Here is a 19774-nt window from a genome sequence, read left to right on the forward strand (position 1 = left end):
GTTGGGCTCGTAGTATTTCAAATATTGGACCGAAATGAAATTTAGAATCGATATTGGGCCTTGTCTTGATCTTTAGTTCCTTACTCTATTTTCTTTGGTTATACTAAACAGGGTTAAGTAGAAATTAGACCGTACGGGCAATGGCTTCAGGCGTTATGGGTGATGTGGAAGGCGCATTTTAACCAAGGTACATCGCCCCGGCTGTGCCGTTAAGAGCATACGGTGTGGGTGGTGTTGCTTCTTGTTGTGGCTGAGTTGGCAGCCCATAACGCCATTATAACATCAAAAACACCGCCCCCTATTCTTGTTGCATCTTGTTGTGGTGTTTCTTGGCCTCCATGACAAGAAGAAACGTTATCACCTATTGGCTGCCAAATTATCTCTCTCTATTTCTCTCATCTTAACATGGTGTTATAACATTATGAACACCACCCCCTCATTTTCTTGCTTCTTGTTATAACACCACTTCAAGTTGCTCATACCATATGCTCTAAGGGGCGTTATGTGGTCTCAGGTTGCAATGATAACGAGAGGCAACACCTCTTTTTTCGAATGTAACATTTATATATAACTGTTTGAAACGGTCAAAAAACAATAAAAAAAAAAATTACCTGTTTACTTTTTCTATATAAATACACATATATATCTAATTTTTTCACTCTTTCTCTCATTTTATTCAACTAAATATATACATAAAAATTACCCATTTTTTTCATTCAACCAAATATGGAGCAAAACCTGAACACCTCGCATCCAAACACATACACATCCCTTTGATGGGGTTCGCACAATACAGGAGCTATCTGAACCTACTTAACACAAATTCATCACAAATACCATTTCAATGAAACTTTCTAATACCAACCCAATGCAATTTCCTATATCCCCTTACATACAACAAAACTCAAATCTTCAACAAAACATTTCCAGTACTTTCACTCCCATGCCACAAACAACCACCATCCAAACAACCAACGCGGGAATTTGTTCCCGAAACACAAGCGGGAGGCAGTCGGAAAGGGCAAGAGAAAGGGAAAAGGAAAGGGAAGGTAGTCACATAAGGTGAAGAAGAACCTCCACTACGGTGGACATCGGAGGAGGAGTATGTGTTGGCGGTGGTGTGATGTGGGACTTCAAAGAATCCAAACGTAGGAAATGATATATGAATATTTGGGTTTTGGGAAGTCGTGCTCGGAAAATTCCATGTGATTTTGAAGAAACAGTCACATCGCAATATCGATATGCTTAGTAGCAAGTGGACTCTGATCAGTTGCCGATGCACCAAGTTTTCTAGGATTTTCATGAGGCTAGAATTGCAAAAACAAAATAGTGCGAATGATTTTGATGTGTACAGAGTTGCAATGGAATAATATCAAGTCGAAATGGGGCACGCTTTCGAGTTTGAAAAAAATATGGGAGATTGTCTGAAAAGACCCAAAATGGATTATGGCACAAACATCATCGGAGGCACGATCAAAGAGGTCTCACAATTCTAATCTGTTTGATGCTTCTGACGTACGAACCAACATCGACCTCAACGCCGACATGGATGACATCCCCGACGACATCGAAGAGATCCCCCCCAACGACCGATCGGGCACGAAAAAGCGGAGCACACTCAACGTCACATGGACAAAGCCGAGAGAAGGGCACAAGAGTTGGCGGAAACGAAAGCAAAGTTCGACCAACATAATCTAATCGCACAACAAATGCTAGTGTACAACGTGAGCACCTGGAGTTTCTTCGTAAGCAAGCGGAGTAAAATCAAATAGCGAATGATTTAGCAATTCTACAAACTAGTGATGAAAATATGAGACCATGACAAGTGCAAGTGCTCCGAGAGATGAAGGATATGATCGAAAAGAAATATTTGGATGACTAGTGTATCGTTTTTGTGTTTTTAGGACTATGTTTTTTTACGTTCAATGTTTTTCTTTGTGTGTAATGTTATTTTTAGTTTTTAAATGTTATGGTTAATTTATGATTTAATTAAATTGTGTTTTTCATTTTTTTTAAATAATCTAATGTGAATAGAAAAATTAAATGAAAAAATAAAAATTAAATAAATTGAAAAAAATATGACATGGAAAATTAAAGGTGTTATTGTATGTTGCTCATGTAACATTCCAAAAATCACAATAAATTTAAAATTTTCAAAACCAACCATGAATCACTATTGTTTACAAAAAGAGTCATTGTTTCAAAACATTATTTCAAATTAGAGTTTTCCTAAGACCCAGTGACATAAAACAGGAAGTTGTGTACGATCTGTAACGCCTGCAGATCCGGGCTAGTCAATTTAGAGGCAATAGGGGTCGAAAACGACTTTTCGACAAAAAGATTATTTAGAATAAATAATCTTAACCAAGTTGTAGAATATGTCACAGGGTTTCCGTACATATAAAGAACGCCGAAATCCGAGTTATAACGAAGAAGTTATGACCCGTCGAAGTTTCGCGTCGGAACCGGCACGGCGCCGAGAAGCGTAAATAGTAAATTTATGATAGAGCGAGATTTAGATTTAGTGCTCTAAACAAAAGTCGTAGAATATGTTAAACTAAGAACTTCGATAAAAAGAACGCCCAAATCTGACTTCGTATGAAGAAGTTACGATTTTTCGAAGTTTCGGATTAGCAGTGTACAGTCCGAAATTCGAATATTAGATCGAGCGATTTTTAGCCGACACAACCTAAACGAGAATTGAAGATCTCATTATTAGTAGTGTAACAATAAAAAGACAGACGAAAATGGACATCGGATGAAGAAGTTATGAGATTTTAACGGACCAATCCTGTCCCGACCTGTTAAAAATATAACTTTAAAAATAAAGTCAAAATTAGCCGACGGAGACTAAACGAAAGTTGTAGAGTACGTCTCCACCTACGCGTGGATATAAATAACGTCAAAAACGGAGTTCGTATGAACGAGTTACAAATTATAATAGCATATTTACGTATTAAAATAAAGTATAAATCATATATACGTACACATATATATACATATGTATATATCATTAGAAAGGTATCGACGATGCGGTCATTATAAGACTAATGTTGAGTTCTTTCGACATTAGTTTAGTGCAAATATCATTAAATCTATTTAAAATAGTATTATAAAGGGGTGTTTAGTTGTTTATATAACTATAAGGTCATTAAGTAATTATGGAGGGTAGTTTTTGTAAATTCAATTACTATAAATAAGAGGCTTGGGCTCTCATATTTCTTGCACCATTCTCTTGATTCAAGAGTCTTTCTCTCCTTATCCCCCGAGCATTTCGGTCCCTCGTGATTCGACTTCTCTTTCTGTAGTTTTAGTATAGTAAGGTGAGCGCTGAAGCGCTGCACGAATCTTTCTTAGAAAGATTCAGCGACGAAGTTCTGCCCCTACAGAGCCCGACTCCTAGCTAAAATCCCCTTGTAAGTAAGTTATGCTTACCCTATTTTAAATATAGTTTATATTTAAAATTAGTATTGTTATTATAAATTTATAATAAATATTTGAGCTATTATTATGACTTATATAAGTGTCGTTATAATATCTTTTTAACTACTCGCGGTACGGGGAATCTGGTTTAAAGGGCCGCATAGGGTTGTTGGATTTCAGAAGTGCTATATGCCAAAATGGTCCTGCCCTCCGGTGTTTTATGTCTGGCCCCTGTCTGTACATAGTGGTTAGAAAGTATTGTTTAAACGCTTATATAATAATAATAATAATAAGACTAATAATTAGTCACGGTAAATCTTAGACTAAAATCTAGTGGTAATAATACTAGGTTTCGTCGAAGGAAGTTATTTTAAAGTAAACGAAGCGCTGTCCGACTACCGAGTCACCACCTTCTCAAGTGAGTGCATGGTCCCTTTCATCTTACACATAGATATGAAGTATTTTAATATAAATTACGTGTTATGTGTGCATATTGTCTTAATACTTGCTGTCTATGCTGGTGAAAGATTTTTATACATGTTTTAAATGATTTAAACTGTATAAAGTATTTTATATCTACAAAATATGTTGCGTAAAACATGGGTAGATGAATGATGAGGGATAAAAGCTGAAATAGAGGAACATTAGTAGTACGGACCTAGTGCCCTATAGGTAATACATTGGCAGCAGTGGACCAAGTACCCTATAGATGAGCACTGGCAGCTGCGCCACAACCCGTAGATGTTTTAGATCTACGGTAAACGTCCTAGCAGCTGCGCTCTAAGGACAGTATCAACAGCTGTGCCTAATAGGGAGCCTTATGACCATGACAGTGGCGTTAAAAGGTCAATACCGGCAGAAGCGCCTCATAGGAAATGTCCCAATTCTGGCAGTTGTGCCTAAGTGACAAGATTAGCAGCTGCGCTTGACCAAAGTGTCATTGGCAACAATGGACTTCATGTTGTTTCCTTAGGATGATCCTTAGGAATGAATGAATGAGAAATAGCTGATTCTTAGGGTAGATCCTTAAGAATAAAGAAGATAATGGGGATGGGTAATTGGGTTGATTATTTGATTGTTTAAACATAATAATTATATTATTGTGGGTTGAAAACCCTATGTACTCACCAGGTTTCCCAACCTGACCCACTCAGTTTATTTATATCACAGGTGTTGATATGAAGTGACACTACACTGAGAGATTTAAAGAGATGTAGATCGCTAGTGTAAATAATTGTAAGTTCTGTTTATGCTTATGTTTCTGTATTAACGATGACATCCCAAACGTTTTAAAATGAAATAAATACGTTTCTTCGAAAATGTTTTAATAACGTATTTACCATGTTTTTCTGGGAACAAATTCCGCAACATTTTTATAAAATGAAGTACTCTGATTTTTATAAAGCATAAACAACATCGGTCTTTTTTTTGGCCGTGAAAATGGGGATGTCACAGTTGGTATCAGAGCATTAGTTTAAGCGAACTAGGAATATGGATTTATTTCTAGACTTAAACTTAGAATGCTAAGCGATGATTGTGAGGTGTGAGCACTAGCTTATTTTAGGAATTGTGCCTAAAATGCTTTTATGTGCTAAATGCTTGTGCCTGATATGCTGTTATTTGTTCGGATCTATGGTTTGTTGCCGACCGGATCTGGAAACCTTATGTGTTTAGGATTCTAAGCGTTTAACTACGATATTAGAACTAGCATATAAACGTTTCGGAGTGATAAGAATGATTTAAACGTCAATCCTAAGTAAAGGTCTAGATTCACCTTATTCGGCGTATAGATCAAGATGGCAAGAACCCGTAGCGGAAACGTGAATGCATATGGGAACCGAGATCAACCCCCAGCGATTGAGCAAATACCGGTTGTGGTAGCCGCTGCTGAGCCAATAACGATGGCAGGAGTGCAAGCGATGATCCAAGCAATGTTGGATCGTCAAATGGAGGAAACCAGACGTTTGCTCCAGCAAAATCGTGAGGAAGCGACTATTCAGATCGAACAGCCCAAGTTGAACGAAGGGCAGACTGAGGAAGGAAACTACAGTGGGACTGTTGGTCAAGTCAACCCACCAATAGTTCGACAAAACAACCAAGATGACGAAGTCGAGAGGAATGGATGCAAGTACAAGGATTTTCTGACTTGCAAGCCATCGACTTTCACTGGAAAGGAGGATCCGATCGAGGTCATGGATTGGATCTCGGAGATGGAATTAGCTTTCATGACGTGCGGTTGCAAGGGAAAACAACAGACCACGTTTGCAGTGCGTCAGTTTCGAGGAGGCGTTGTACGATGGTGGAATACCTTGGGAAAGACGCTGAGCCCCAATGAGCCCCTGCAACTGACATGGGCAGAATTTTTGGTGCATTTCAAACGTAGGTACTGCTCAGCCCAAAATCTACTCGAGCTAGAAAACCAATTCCTTACCTTAAAGAAAGGAAGCATGTCTATTGATGAATACACCAACAACTTCACAGAGAAGATGGAGTTCGCCTTACGTCTTGTTCCAGATGTGCTGACAAAAATTGACAAGTACGCAAAAGGACTTCCATGGGAATATGCAGTGCCAGTGCGTCAGGCACCTACTTTGGAGGCAGCTATCTGGGCTGCCAAGTCGGTTGAGGAGATAATCAAGGGAAGAGCCGCCAACAAGACCGAGGTTGGCGAAAAGAGGAAGTTTGAGGGGTCTGCGAAGCCCGATGAGAGAAGCAAATCAAGTACCAGGAAGTTTAGAGGAGGAGGGAGTGAAGAAAGATGGTGCGAGAAGTGCAAAAAGAAACACTCTGGAAAATGCAGTGAGGAAGTAACTTGTTTCAAGTGTGGGAAGCATGGGCATTATGCCAACGAGTGTAAATTCAATAAAAGGGTGTGTTACGAATGTAATGAGGAAGGACACTTCAAGCAAGATTGCCCAAAGAGAGAGGGGGCTACAAAGCCAAATGTGCCGCCAAAGCCAAAGGCGAGAGCATTTCAAATGATCCTTGACGAAGCAGATAACAATGCGAGGATTCAGGAGTGACAACTTGACATCCAAAGATCGAGTTATGAGGTAGCCATAGAATCGTATGATGTAGCCTGTTAGAGGCATATTCTAGGGTGAACTTGAACACCTATGTAATAGTTTCAAGGAATAATAAAAACCTTCGTTTTGATATCTGATGTGTTAAGCTGTTATATGATTTTCTTGTGTGGTGACTTGGAAAACTGTGGGACAATACCTGAGACGAGTATGAGTAGGTGTGAATGGTAGTAGAAGCCTATACTACCGGAAGCACAGGACTCACACTTGGATCAGGGAAAGTCACAAGGTTACCAAGAAGCTAGTAATTGGTTTCGTGTGTGTTGTTACCATCGTTTCGGTAATGACTAAGAAGATTGTTGATATTCCGACCCTAGTGGTCGTATCGAATCGAGTCCGACTACGATGAGTATGTTGTGTGGTTCAGAGAACCAAGTTTGATGTAGCGTCCGACTTAAACCAAACGGTTGAAATCAAAGCGATCAATAGAAGTATCACACTCGTTGTTAAGGAAGTTGGTGGCTAGAAATGCCTAATGTTAAAGTGTGATTATATCACATTAGAACATGAAGGAATGCATAGTCTGTTTTAGAATTTAACTCTAAGAGACCTAAGTCTAAGTGTTGCAACATACGATGATAGGTCATTAGAATATGACACATCGATCTATAGTAGTAATAAAAGAACTTATCTCAAGTCCGTATCCAGCAAGGATCGAGATTGTGACTTGAAGGTCATAATTTGGAGACTAACCTGAGGTAGAGAGCAGGTGCACGATCGAGTACTCTTACAGTCAATGAGTTTAAGAGATAGAATTGAAGGAATGTAGAAGTTATAATTATTACCTAGGATGAAGAGATGACGTATGGAGTCATTATATGACCCTGTTTCGTTGATGATTCCGGGACGTAATCATCCAAAGGGGGAGATAATTGTAACGCCTGCAGATCCGGGCTAGTCAATTTAGAGGCAATAGGGGTCGAAAACGACTTTTCGAAAAAAAGATTATTTAGAATAAATAATCTTAACCAAGTTGTAGAATATGTCACAGGGTTTCCGTACATATAAAGAACGCCGAAATCCGAGTTATAACGAAGAAGTTATGACCCGTCGAAGTTTCGCGTCGGAACCGGCACGGCGCCGAGAAGCGTAAATAGTAAATTTATGATAGAGCGAGATTTAGATTTAGCGCTCTAAACGAAAGTCGTAGAATATGTTAAACTAAGAACTTCGATAAAAAGAACGCCCAAATCTGACTTCGTATGAAGAAGTTACGATTTTTCGAAGTTTCGGATTAGCAGTGTACAGTCCGAAATTCGAATATTAGATCGAGCGATTTTTAGCCGACACAACCTAAACGAGAATTGAAGATCTCATTATTAGTAGTGTAACAATAAAAAGACAGACGAAAATGGACATCGGATGAAGAAGTTATGAGATTTTAACGGACCAATCCTGTCCCGACCTGTTAAAAATATAACTTTAAAAATAAAGTCAAAATTAGCCGACGGAGTCTAAACGAAAGTTGTAGAGTACGTCTCCACCTACGCGTGGATATAAATAACGTCAAAAACGGAGTTCGTATGAACGAGTTACAAATTATAATAGCATATTTACGTATTAAAATAAAGTATAAATCATATATACGTACACATATATATACATATGTATATATCATTAGAAAGGTATCGACGATGCGGTCATTATAAGACTAATGTTGAGTTCTTTCGACATTAGTTTAGTGCAAATATCATTAAATCTATTTAAAATAGTATTATAAAGGGGTGTTTAGTTGTTTATATAACTATAAGGTCATTAAGTAATTATGAAGGGTAGTTTTTGTAAATTCAATTACTATAAATAAGAGGCTTGGGCTCTCATATTTCTTGCACCATTCTCTTGATTCAAGAGTCTTTCTCTCCTTATCCCCCGAGCATTTCGGTCCCTCGTGATTCGACTTCTCTTTCTGTAGTTTTAGTATAGTAAGGTGAGCGCTGAAGCGCTGCACGAATCTTTCTTAGAAAGATTCAGCGACGAAGTTCTGCGCCTACAGAGCCCGACTCCTAGCTAAAATCCCCTTGTAAGTAAGTTATGCTTACCCTATTTTAAATATAGTTTATATTTAAAATTAGTATTGTTATTATAAATTTATAATAAATATTTGAGCTATTATTATGACTTATATAAGTGTCGTTATAATATCTTTTTAACTACTCGCGGTACGGGGAATCTGGTTTAAAGGGCCGCATAGGGTTGTTGGATTTCAGAAGTGCTATATGCCAAAATGGTCCTGCCCTCCGGTGTTTTATGTCTGGCCCCTGTCTGTACATAGTGGTTAGAAAGTATTGTTTAAACGCTTATATAATAATAATAATAATAAGACTAATAATTAGTCACGGTAAATCTTAGACTAAAATCTAGTGGTAATAATACTAGGTTTCGTCGAAGGAAGTTATTTTAAAGTAAACGAAGCGCTGTCCGACTACCGAGTCACCACCTTCTCAAGTGAGTGCATGGTCCCTTTCATCTTACACATAGATATGAAGTATTTTAATATAAATTACGTGTTATGTGTGCATATTGTCTTAATACTTGCTGTCTATGCTGGTGAAAGATTTTTATACATGTTTCAAATGATTTAAACTGTATAAAGTATTTTATATCTACAAAATATGTTGCGTAAAACATGGGTAGATGAATGATGAGGGATAAAAGCTGAAATAAAGGAACATTAGTAGTACGGACCTAGTGCCCTATAGGTAATACATTGGCAGCAGTGGACCAAGTACCCTATAGATGAGCACTGGCAGCTGCGCCACAACCCGTAGATGTTTTAGATCTACGGTAAACGTCCTAGCAGCTGCGCTCTAAGGACAGTATCAACAGCTGTGCCTAATAGGGAGCCTTATGACCATGACAGTGGCGTTAAAAGGTCAATACCGGCAGAAGCGCCTCATAGGAAATGTCCCAATTCTGGCAGCTGTGCCTAAGTGACAAGATTAGCAGCTGCGCTTGACCAAAGTGTCATTGGCAACAATGGACTTCATGTTGTTTCCTTAGGATGATCCTTAGGAATGAATGAATGAGAAATAGCTGATTCTTAGGGTAGATCCTTAAGAATAAAGAAGATAATGGGGATGGGTAATTGGGTTGATTATTTGATTGTTTAAACATAATAATTATATTATTGTGGGTTGAAAACCCTATGTACTCACCAGGTTTCCCAACCTGACCCACTCAGTTTATTTATATCACAGGTGTTGATATGAAGTGACACTATACTGAGAGATTTAAAGAGATGTAGATCGCTAGTGTAAATAATTGTAAGTTCTGTTTATGCTTATGTTTCTGTATTAACGATGACATCCCAAACGTTTTAAAATGAAATAAATACGTTTCTTCGAAAATGTTTTAATAACGTATTTACCATGTTTTTCTGGGAACAAATTCCGCAACATTTTTATAAAATGAAGTACTCTGATTTTTATAAAGCATAAACAACATCGGTCTTTTTTTTGGCCGTGAAAATGGGGATGTCACACGATCACGCATTTGTCTTCCCACGATCCTCTAAAGCACCTGAAACGATAAACTAAACACTATAAGACAAAGTTTAGTGAGTTCCCTCAAACTACCAGCACACCTCATAACAAACAAGCATACAATATGGGGAGTCAGCCTGATTGGACTACCTCGTAGGACCTACAACCTATATGGACCGCTCTACGAGCCTTCGGTATGACTGGGCTGCCTCGTAGGGCCTACAGCCTATCCGGTCGTCCCTAGGTGCCTTGGCTTACAACACAAAGTAGGACCGCCTCAACCCAACACAACATGTCGACATATGCAACAAATAAACATAAAGACAGAGCCAACAAATACAGATAATCATACATATATACTAAATAGCTACAAACTATCATAACACTATTCTGACCAGCATAAATAACCTAGTGGGCCGGCATTGGTGCCTTCGACCCACGGGTACAGTGAGGAAAACTCACATCTCAGTCGAAATGCAAACTGAATAAAACTATGCTCTAAAAATCGGCTCAATGATCACCTAACCAAAACCAAGAACCTAATCTTAATTACAGTTCAAATAACCAATATACCCCTGGGTCAAACTTGGTCAACACTCTAGTTAAAGGTCAAAGGTCAAAGTTGGCGAATCAACTGTAACACCCCGCTTGAAATTAAAATAAAATAAGTAAATAAATAATAAATTCTAAAGCCCCGAGAAGTAAATTATATTTTATTTTATATTACTGTAGCTAAAATCAATAATAATTTAGCAAGGTGTTGGCTTCGGGGAGTTAAACATCATAATTTTGGAATTGTGGATTTAAAAGTGTAAATTCGGACTGGTTTTGTAAAGATTTTCAGAGGTCAGGGAGTGTTTGGTAAATATTGGACCTAAATTTGAAGAGATTTTGGAGGCTAAGGGGCTGAATGGTAATATATGGACTTCACTTGAAAACAATTTGTAGATGAGGGGCGGTTTGGTAAAATATTGGGCTTGTTATGAAAGGATTTTTAGAGGCCGGGCTAAAAGGGTAAATTACGGGCTTAAGTTGAAAGAAAAATGAGAAGGAGGGACCATTTGCGTCATTATGGAAGGAAGTTTCCTATAACCGGGTATATAACCCGTCACCCCGTAACCCTAACCCTAAAGCTTCACTCATCCGCCACCTTATACCCCCCCCCCCTAACTCCCTCCAGCCGCCGCTATCGGTTCCGACCACCTAGCACCATCGAACGCAATCGGCAGTTCTTGTCACCGACAACAACGAAGACTGATGGGAAACCAGAATGAAGCTACACCGGTTGTAGATCGGAGAAGTTGTGACGTTGTGGTTGCCGCCATCTCAAGCCACTGCCATCGCTGTTGGAGCCGAAAACCACCGAGAAGTCGTCGTCGCTATCCAACGCCGACGAAGATGAAGAGTCGCTATTTCCATCGTGATTCAGTCGTGGAGATCGGAAGACCGACGACTTCAGGGGCTGTTATAGTTCGTGGTTGGGTCGTCACGCCGCCATTCCGTATCACTGTCGTCGTCGTACGCCACCAGGTGGGTGGCTACGTTCATTTTACGAACAGAAGACGTGTATGTGTGTTTTGATGTTAGTGTGTGTCGTGTGTGTGGTTACTTGGCCGGATTCCATGAGAAAATCCACCACCACCACCATGAGTTGGTGGTTGTCACCTCCAACCACCGTCTGCCACCACAAGAGTGGTTGGGTGTGTGTGTGTGTGTTCATTTGGATATTGCTTTGTATGTATATTGTATAGCCGGATTATTCAAGGAAAACAACTCGTCACCGTCGTGAGGTGGCGGTTGCCACCTCATGTAACACTCCAAAAATCACAATAAATTTAAAATTTTCAAAACCAACCATGAATCAATATTGGTTACAAAAAGAGTCATTATTTCAAAAGCATTATTTCAAATCAGAGTTTTCTTAAGACCCGGTGACATAAAACAGGAAGTTGTATACCATCACGCATTTGTCTTCCCACAATCTTCTGAAGCACCTGAAACGATAAACTAAAAACTGTAAGCCAAAGTTTAGTGAGTTTCCTCAAAGTACCAGCACACCTCATAAAAAACAAGCATACAATATGGGCAGTTAGCCTTATTGGACTACCTCGTAGGACCTATAACCTATATGGACCGCTCTACGAGCCTTCGGCATGACTGGACCCCCTCGCAGAGCCTACAACCTATCCGGTCGTCCCTGGGTGTCTTGGCCTACAACACAAAACAGGACCGCCTCAACCCAACCCAACATGTCGACATATGCAACAAATAAACATAAAGACAGAGCCAACAAATACAGATAATCATACAAATCTACTAAACAGCTACAAACTATCATAACACTATCCTGACCAGCATAAATAACCTAGTGGGCCGGCATTGGTGCCCTCGACCCACGGGTACAGTGAGGAAAACTCACATCTCAGTCGAAATGCAAACTGAATAAAACTATGCTCTGAAAATTGGCTTCATGATCACCTAACCAAGACCAAGAACCTAATCTTAATTATAGTTTAAATAACCAATATACCCCTAGGTCAAACTTGGTCAACATTTTAGTCAAAGGTCAAAGTTAGCGACCTAACCCTGCTGAGTCAACTCAGGCCTCGTATGCGGGGCGTACTTCGGATGTACGTGGGGCATACTGGAGCCTTGATCGAGATCGGGTTGTTGACCTCGTACACGTGGTGTACGCATGACATACTCACCGAGGTCTCATTTTCCATATTTAAGAGCTTAATGCGTTAAGCTCTCACGTCCAAATTTCAGATCCAAAGCCAAAATACCACTAAGAGTCATTAAGTTTCCAACTTTATGACTTTGCATTCCCATTAAGTGCTTAATACACAAATCCCAACTTCTTAACACCTAAAGACCTTCTAGAGCTTGCATGGGGAAGAATTAAGAATCAAGACTATATTTTTATGACTCAAAACCCCTCATAGGGTATGAAAGGATGACTCATTCGAATAAGAGCATGTCATGCTCAAGAATCATCATAGTTGGGACCAAAAAATCCCTAAATGAAGAAATGGCTAGATCTATCAGATAAGATGATCAAGCTAGGACCTTTTTACATCCTAGAGGTTGGTAGCAAGGAGAAAATCTCAAATATAAGTTGCTTCCAAGCTCCAAAGTCTTTCCACCACCTTCTTCTTCTTCAAGAATACCACCAAAACACAAAAATAAGCTCAATATGCACTCTCCTCACTTAGGGTTAGCTAGAAGGTCGTTTTCTCAGGTGGAGGCTGATGAGGGAATAAGAAATGAGGAGTGAATGATGATTATATATGGATCAATCCATAAAAATTAGGATCATATATGGATCAAACTAATAATTTAAATAAATAAACAACTAAAATAATTGGATTCAATTTAGAAATTTAAAAATTATAAGGAAAGGTACATTAATGAATTGGATATACATTTATTATGCTTAGTACATTTAAGTAATATATGAAATTTAATAAAATAGAAAAAAACCACAAAATGACACATAGATATAATTTAATTTAACTTTACCACAAAATAATATGTTGCGTAATACACAAGAGGATGCCAAGTGGCAAAATTATTTTCATTTATTAGACAAGATATCATATCATTTATTAACCAAACATTAGAAAAATAATCATTATACTCTTTTAATGTTTTTATGCTATTAAAATTTGAAATCTTTGAACAAATATCAATTGAGTTAGTCAACTGAAAATTCATGGGAAATTCATGAGAAAGAAAGGGTTTTCTTTGCCGATATATGCCGTGAAGGCACACAAAATGTCAAAAACTATCTAATGATAAATTCTTTCTTTTTGTGTATTTGGTATTATAGTTTTCAAAAAGGGATTGAAACAAACCAACCTATATGAACATAAGTGTACCAATTTTCAAATATCAAAATATTATGTTGTTTACTCGGTATGACACTTTCACAATATGATGTTATTACAAAATTGATATTTTTACACAATTTTTTTTATAGTAAAAAATGTCATTCTCAAGAAACAAATAAGAACTTCTATGGTGGATCAAAGGGTTTGTATAATTGTATCTATCCTAATAATGTGGTTTTTCTATCCAACTTCTTCAGTTTTCTGATTGAGTTCAAAAATTTCTCATACAATTAAGAGTATTAGTCTTTGAATAGACTAAATTACTCACTCACTATCAATATAGGCAATAATGTACGATATCTAATACCCATAATTGCAACCAACTTATATCATTTTACCCAAAGTATCAATGTATTACGAATTCTTTACCAGTTATGGCAATATACTTAATTTTATAACCATAATAGCAACGTACTTGTACATTTTTATATGAACAATGTACTTTTTTTTGTTACAGTATGATGTTATTAGAAGTGAAAAAATGTGAGTGCATCACTAATACGAGTAATGAATTGTAAATACATTGCTATTTTGTATAAAGAAATGTAAGTATTTGCTGTTATGAGTGAAACCACAAAGTCATTTTATAACATTTTGATTAAATCTTGCTATTTTAAGGGAATATGCAAATATGTTGTTGTATGGGTAAAAACTAATTACATTGCCTAATCCTAGTTTGTTGGTGATATTCTCCAGCTTCATGGTAGTCGTCTCCCTTTCTTTTCATACAGAATATGATCTCTGTTTATAGAATAGTTCCAGACTTATTAAGTATTATACCCCCACTGTTAGAACTCCACCATTCATTCATCAGGCAATCCTTTCGGCTTCTGAACTCCACTTGTATCAGCATTACGTTAGCTTGTTCCAAGAGCCAGTATGAGCACTCATTCAATATTCTTTTGTGTTTATCTATAAAGCAAATTTATCAGAATAGCAACGTACTTTATCTTATTTGCCAATATAGTATGAATTTACTCGTTTCGGCTTAACTTTTAACAAATTATATATATATATATATATATATATATATATATATATATATATATATATATATATATATATATATATATAGGGATGAGAATTTGGCCCGAAAACCCGAACCGAACCAAAAACCGAACCAAACCGAATTAGACCCGAATAAGCAATTCGATTCAGTTTCGGGTATCTATATAAGGCTTATTCGGTTTTCGGGTTATTCGGTCCGGATTACCCGAATAAGGGCTTATTTGGTCCAAAAAAAGAAAAGTCATATTTTTTTTCCACTTGCATGATTGCTTATTCGGTCTTGTGTTCTATTGATCGTTACCCAAAATACCCAAGTAATGTTTAATGTTTAACTTATATACTTATAGATAGATTTTTAGGTATTTTAGATATTAATGTTTAATATGTTGCTTAATAATTATATCTTAAGAATGTGGTGGTTGGATTTTAAATTTCATATATCAAGAATAGTTAATCCGTGTTATTTGTGTTTATCATAAGCTAAAAAAGTCATACAAAATACACTATTTATAATCACATTGTAAATGTTATTTGGGTTATTCGGCTCCTTAATCATCTTGTACATGTTTTTTGGGTTATTCGGGCCGGAACCGAACCGAATCGAATAATACCCGAACCGAACCAAACCCGTATTGCTTATTTGGTTCGGTTTTCGGTTTATTCGGGTTAGGGTCGGTTCCGACCCGAATAACATCCCTATATATATATATATATATATATATATATATATATATATATATATATATATATATATATATATATATATATATATAGGAAAAGAAAACTAAAAACAATTCACAAAATACATCAACACAGTTCCCTTATTACTGGCTTCAAAATTCCAAAATGGAAAACCAGTAAAAACCGAAATACACATCTTCTGTACCAAATTTAGCACAAAAATATGGATTTAAATCTTTTACGGAAATAATTATTTATCATTTCAGATCTGTTTTTTTTTTATTTTAAACATCTGTGGTCCAACCAGAGAGCAGATCAGATTGGCTTCTAGTTGACGACATCAAGAACAAGCTTGCGGGACTTCAAAACAGACCACCTCAAACGCCTGTAATAAGCTGCTTGAAGCAAAGCCAAAGACAGTACAAATATCCACTTGAATCCCATCTGCATCACCAAAACCACACATTTTAATAAGATAATAATAATAAAAATAATTTGTTGGTTTTGAAGGATTTGTAGTTTTTTACCAGTTTCCTTTCTTCCATTTCTGGTTCTGCAGCCCAACTCAAAAACGAGACAACATCTTTTCCCATCTACAAAAATATAGGAAATAGTGTAAATTACAGAAATGGTCCCTGTGGTTTGGTGAAAAGAGCAGGTTCAGTCCATTTTCAAACCTGGGCCTCTGTTGCAGGAGTGCCATCTTCATATTCAACAGCACCATCATTAAGCATTTTAGGCATAGCAATAGCTCCACCAGGGAAGTATGGATTATAATGCAAACCTTCACGAATCTGGAGGTATAAAATTGTAAAATTTTCAACAATCACAATTTAAAAAAAAAAAAAACAAAAAAAAAAAAAAAAAAAAAACAAAAAAAAAAAAAAAAAAAAAACAAAAAAAAAAAAAGAGAGAGAGAGAGAGAGAAAGATTCACAACTCACAGTAACACCAGCTGGAGGATCACGGTAACCAGTCAGAAGCGCAAACACATAGTTCTGTCCGTTATGGCGAGCCTGAAATTTTTTAAAAAGAGTTAATTACACATATGACCCCTTTGCTTTCTGATTTTTACTGTTTCGGTCCAAAACTGTAACATTTTTCAAATTTGGTCCTTATAACAAGGTTTTCATATTGAATATTGGTGCATGTATCATCAAATTTAACAGCCCGTTTGTGAGTAATATAAAATAACCCTTTTGCCCTTAAAAGCTGAAACATGAAAGAAGAACACACAAACAAAATCAGTGGAAGGAAGAGGGTACTTTGGTAATAAGGCTGAGATCTGGAGGGTAGGCTCCACCATTAGCAAACCTAGCAGCCTGTTCGTTTGCATAAGGTTGAGGGAAGCGATCACTGAGTTTGCCAGGGCGTGTGAACATTTCCCCTTCATCATTTGGACCATCTTCCACTTCAATTTCAGCAGCCATTGCTTTTGTTTCCTCCTCTGTGTATGCAACTCCCACCAAGTCACGATATGAAATCAGTGACATCGAGTGACACGATGCACATACTTGCGTGTACACCTGGTGACCACGTCGGATCCTGCTCATAGTCAAATTCAAAAAGTCAACTTCTCAAAGAAAGAAGGAATCAGTAGATGTAAGGTTAATTATAAGGAACTCACGAAGCATGGTCGTATGAACTGAGAATGCCTTGGTGAGGCCAGGGGTAGCTTGGAGATTCAAGACCATGTTCAGCTTCATCAGCAGAGGCAATAGTTGTAAAACTTAAAATCCCTGACACGCCTGCTCCAAGAAGAGCAATTGCCCTCAGTGACTTCACACCAGCAGATCCGGTGTCATTTTGATCTTTCCTCAATATGAGCGATGACAAAGCTGGTGGGGCCTGAAATTTTTTAAAAAGATAATATGACAGGAATCAGGAATCGGTGAATACCAAAGTGAATGGATGAAACTGTACGACAATTGTTTTTGTGATATTAAAGTGTTATCAACAGTAGAATAACTGAAAACAAAATCTGAGTGTTTGAATGTCGCAATTTAGCTAAAACACTATTCATGATTTGTGGTTGGTTTGGTCATAGAAAAATCCTTGATTGCAATATGTAGTACTACTACTGCCATGGACTATGGAGAACATAGGACCGAGGTGGATGGTTTATAAACTTGTCGCTAAAAAACTGATATTTTCAAGAGTAATTAGCATTTCTAGTCTCAACTCCTACCCTAAAATACATTCATAGAAGTGTTCTAATTACTAATATACAGTCTGTCCAGCCCCCGATACAGACACCAGAATTACTACAGATGATGTTAGTAAAAGCTAAATGAAGAAAATGCAAATAGTAATAATGCTTACAGCTGAATGAGAATGGAGTCTGCCCCTCAGCAAGTGGTAAATTCCCCTACCACCAGCCATTCAAGCTAATTTCCTGTAAATCCATCCATCCCAATTTGATTGTTAACATATAAAGAATCCCTAAAAAACCATTATTGGTTTATTACCAAATTTATATACAGGGCATATAAACAGGAGAAATGTCACGTAAATATCAAGTCCAAGTTAAATAACAGCAATAGTAATGTTCCTCTCATCCCAAAGATAACGACATTGACCTAACTACTTTTTGAAATCCAAAATTTATTAGGATTTAACCCTTTTTTCCTGAAATTTTTCCATATGCATCACCTTTGCTACGTATTAAATTATTTGAAACGAACCACATATCAATTTGGAATTTGGATGGTACTCGGTTTGACGTAAGAAATTCTATGAATTGTTAAACTTCTAGCACGTAACAAGAACGCAACGCTGGTTGTTACTAAATGGATTACAAACCATGCTCAGAGAATAAAACAGTCTCAAAAGGCCTGGTGACATCAGATTTTAGGAAACTTGACGGAAATTATAAAAGTAATTAAGAGAAATCAATCAAGAGAAACGCAATCGAACAAATATTATCCCACATTTCGCACAGACGACCAAACCCTAAAGTATCATTGTAGCGTTCAAAATCCAACAAGGGAGACGCTTACAGGACGTCGTCGGCAGTGATTGGTCTTAATCGGCGGCGTTCAGCTCGTGCAGATTGATCCAATCATGAAGGAAATTCAAATGAGTCGAAGACAAGAAATTTCAGATCTTTAACTCTCGCCTCGCGTGTTCGTTGTTCTACCGTGACCACTGACCAGGCTTGGTTGGGCTAGTAGTATTTCAAATATTAAGAAAATCAAAGAACAAAAATAATATGACAATATTCAATCACAATTACTTATTTAATTACGGATGTCATTTATTTTGTTTGGTTTGTTCATGCTAAAAAGTAAAAAGCTATCTATTATCGAAAAACTAACCGTTAAATAAAAACATTTTTTTTAATTTAACTGTGAAGAAATTGATGAATTTATATTTGGAAATTAAATATGGTTAAAGATAAGCAATCCGGTCAAATCCTCTTTCACTAATGACAATATGTTCTGCATTTCTCTCTCTTCTCACCAAACTCAAGACGATGATACCTCAGCTAGCCCCTTACGAGCGCTAGGGGGCGGACGGTTTCGATGACATTAGCGACTTTGTTTGACGACTCCCTTCCGTTTTGACCTTATAGAAATACATTTTTTTAGATGTCTTTTTTACATCACTTATATCTTACAGTATGATATAAATGACATAAAAAAAGACATCTAAAAAAATATATTTCTATAAGGTCAAAACGGAAGGGAGTTGTCAAACAAAGTCGCTAATGTCATTGAAACACCGCCCCCTAGCGCTCGTTAGTGTTGGAATCCTAAGTCACGTAGGACCTTGGAGACCAAGCAATCAATAATATGGCAAGTTGGTCATATTTCCTAATTGTAAACTAATTCTACAAGTTGGTAGTATATATATGTATAGATACCGAGATATGGTTTGTACATACACACACAAAGACACAATATAGGTTTTGAGCTATTTTCCTATTAATCAAAGAGTTATTTTGATTATCTGTGTTTTTTAAATCTTGAATTGGTATCAGAGCTTGAGTCAAGAAGCTGTGAGATCAAATTCTTTAACTGTTGACAAGTAAGGCCAACATGACTGATGCAGGGGGTGAGGGAGGATCAGCTCCTGTGATTGTGAAGGAAACTGGGTCAACTTCAGTCGCTTGTCCCATGTTGAATTCCACAAATTACACGGTCTGGTCACTGAGAATGAAGGTAGTCTTAAGAATTCATAAGGCTTGGAGTGTGATTGACCCT

General features: G+C 37.2%; 1 protein-coding gene across 1 annotated transcript; it reads right to left on the bottom strand.

Moving 5' to 3' along the window:
- Positions 1 to 15692: 15692 nt before the first annotated feature.
- LOC145087793 (cytochrome c1-2, heme protein, mitochondrial) lies at positions 15693 to 18706 on the bottom strand. The gene is made up of 8 exons (XM_079025861.1): positions 18569 to 18706; positions 17892 to 17964; positions 17197 to 17417; positions 16835 to 17114; positions 16514 to 16585; positions 16248 to 16364; positions 16098 to 16163; positions 15693 to 16014 (listed from the first exon to the last, which is right to left on the bottom strand). The coding sequence occupies exons 2-8, from the start codon at positions 17949 to 17951 to the stop codon at positions 15898 to 15900; spliced, it is 933 nt and encodes a 310-aa protein (XP_078881987.1). The 5' UTR covers positions 17952 to 17964; positions 18569 to 18706; the 3' UTR covers positions 15693 to 15897.
- Between the last annotated feature and the right edge of the window lie 1068 nt (positions 18707 to 19774).

Source organism: Lactuca serriola, chromosome 2 (genome assembly GCF_051521515.1).
Source record: "Lactuca serriola cultivar US96UC23 chromosome 2, Lser_US96UC23_V15, whole genome shotgun sequence".
Lineage (NCBI taxonomy): Eukaryota > Viridiplantae > Streptophyta > Magnoliopsida > Asterales > Asteraceae > Lactuca > Lactuca serriola.

Coding starts and splice junctions, on each gene's coding strand:
- LOC145087793 (XM_079025861.1), bottom strand. CDS start 17,951: ATGGCTGGTGGTAGGGGAATTTACCACTTGCTGAGGGGCAGACTCCAT. Junction 17,418..17,891: donor GACTCCATTCTCATTCAGCT/GTAAGCATTATT, acceptor AAAAAATTTCAG/GCCCCACCAGCTTTGTCATC. Junction 16,365..16,513: donor ATCCTCCAGCTGGTGTTACT/GTGAGTTGTGAA, acceptor TTATACCTCCAG/ATTCGTGAAGGTTTGCATTA.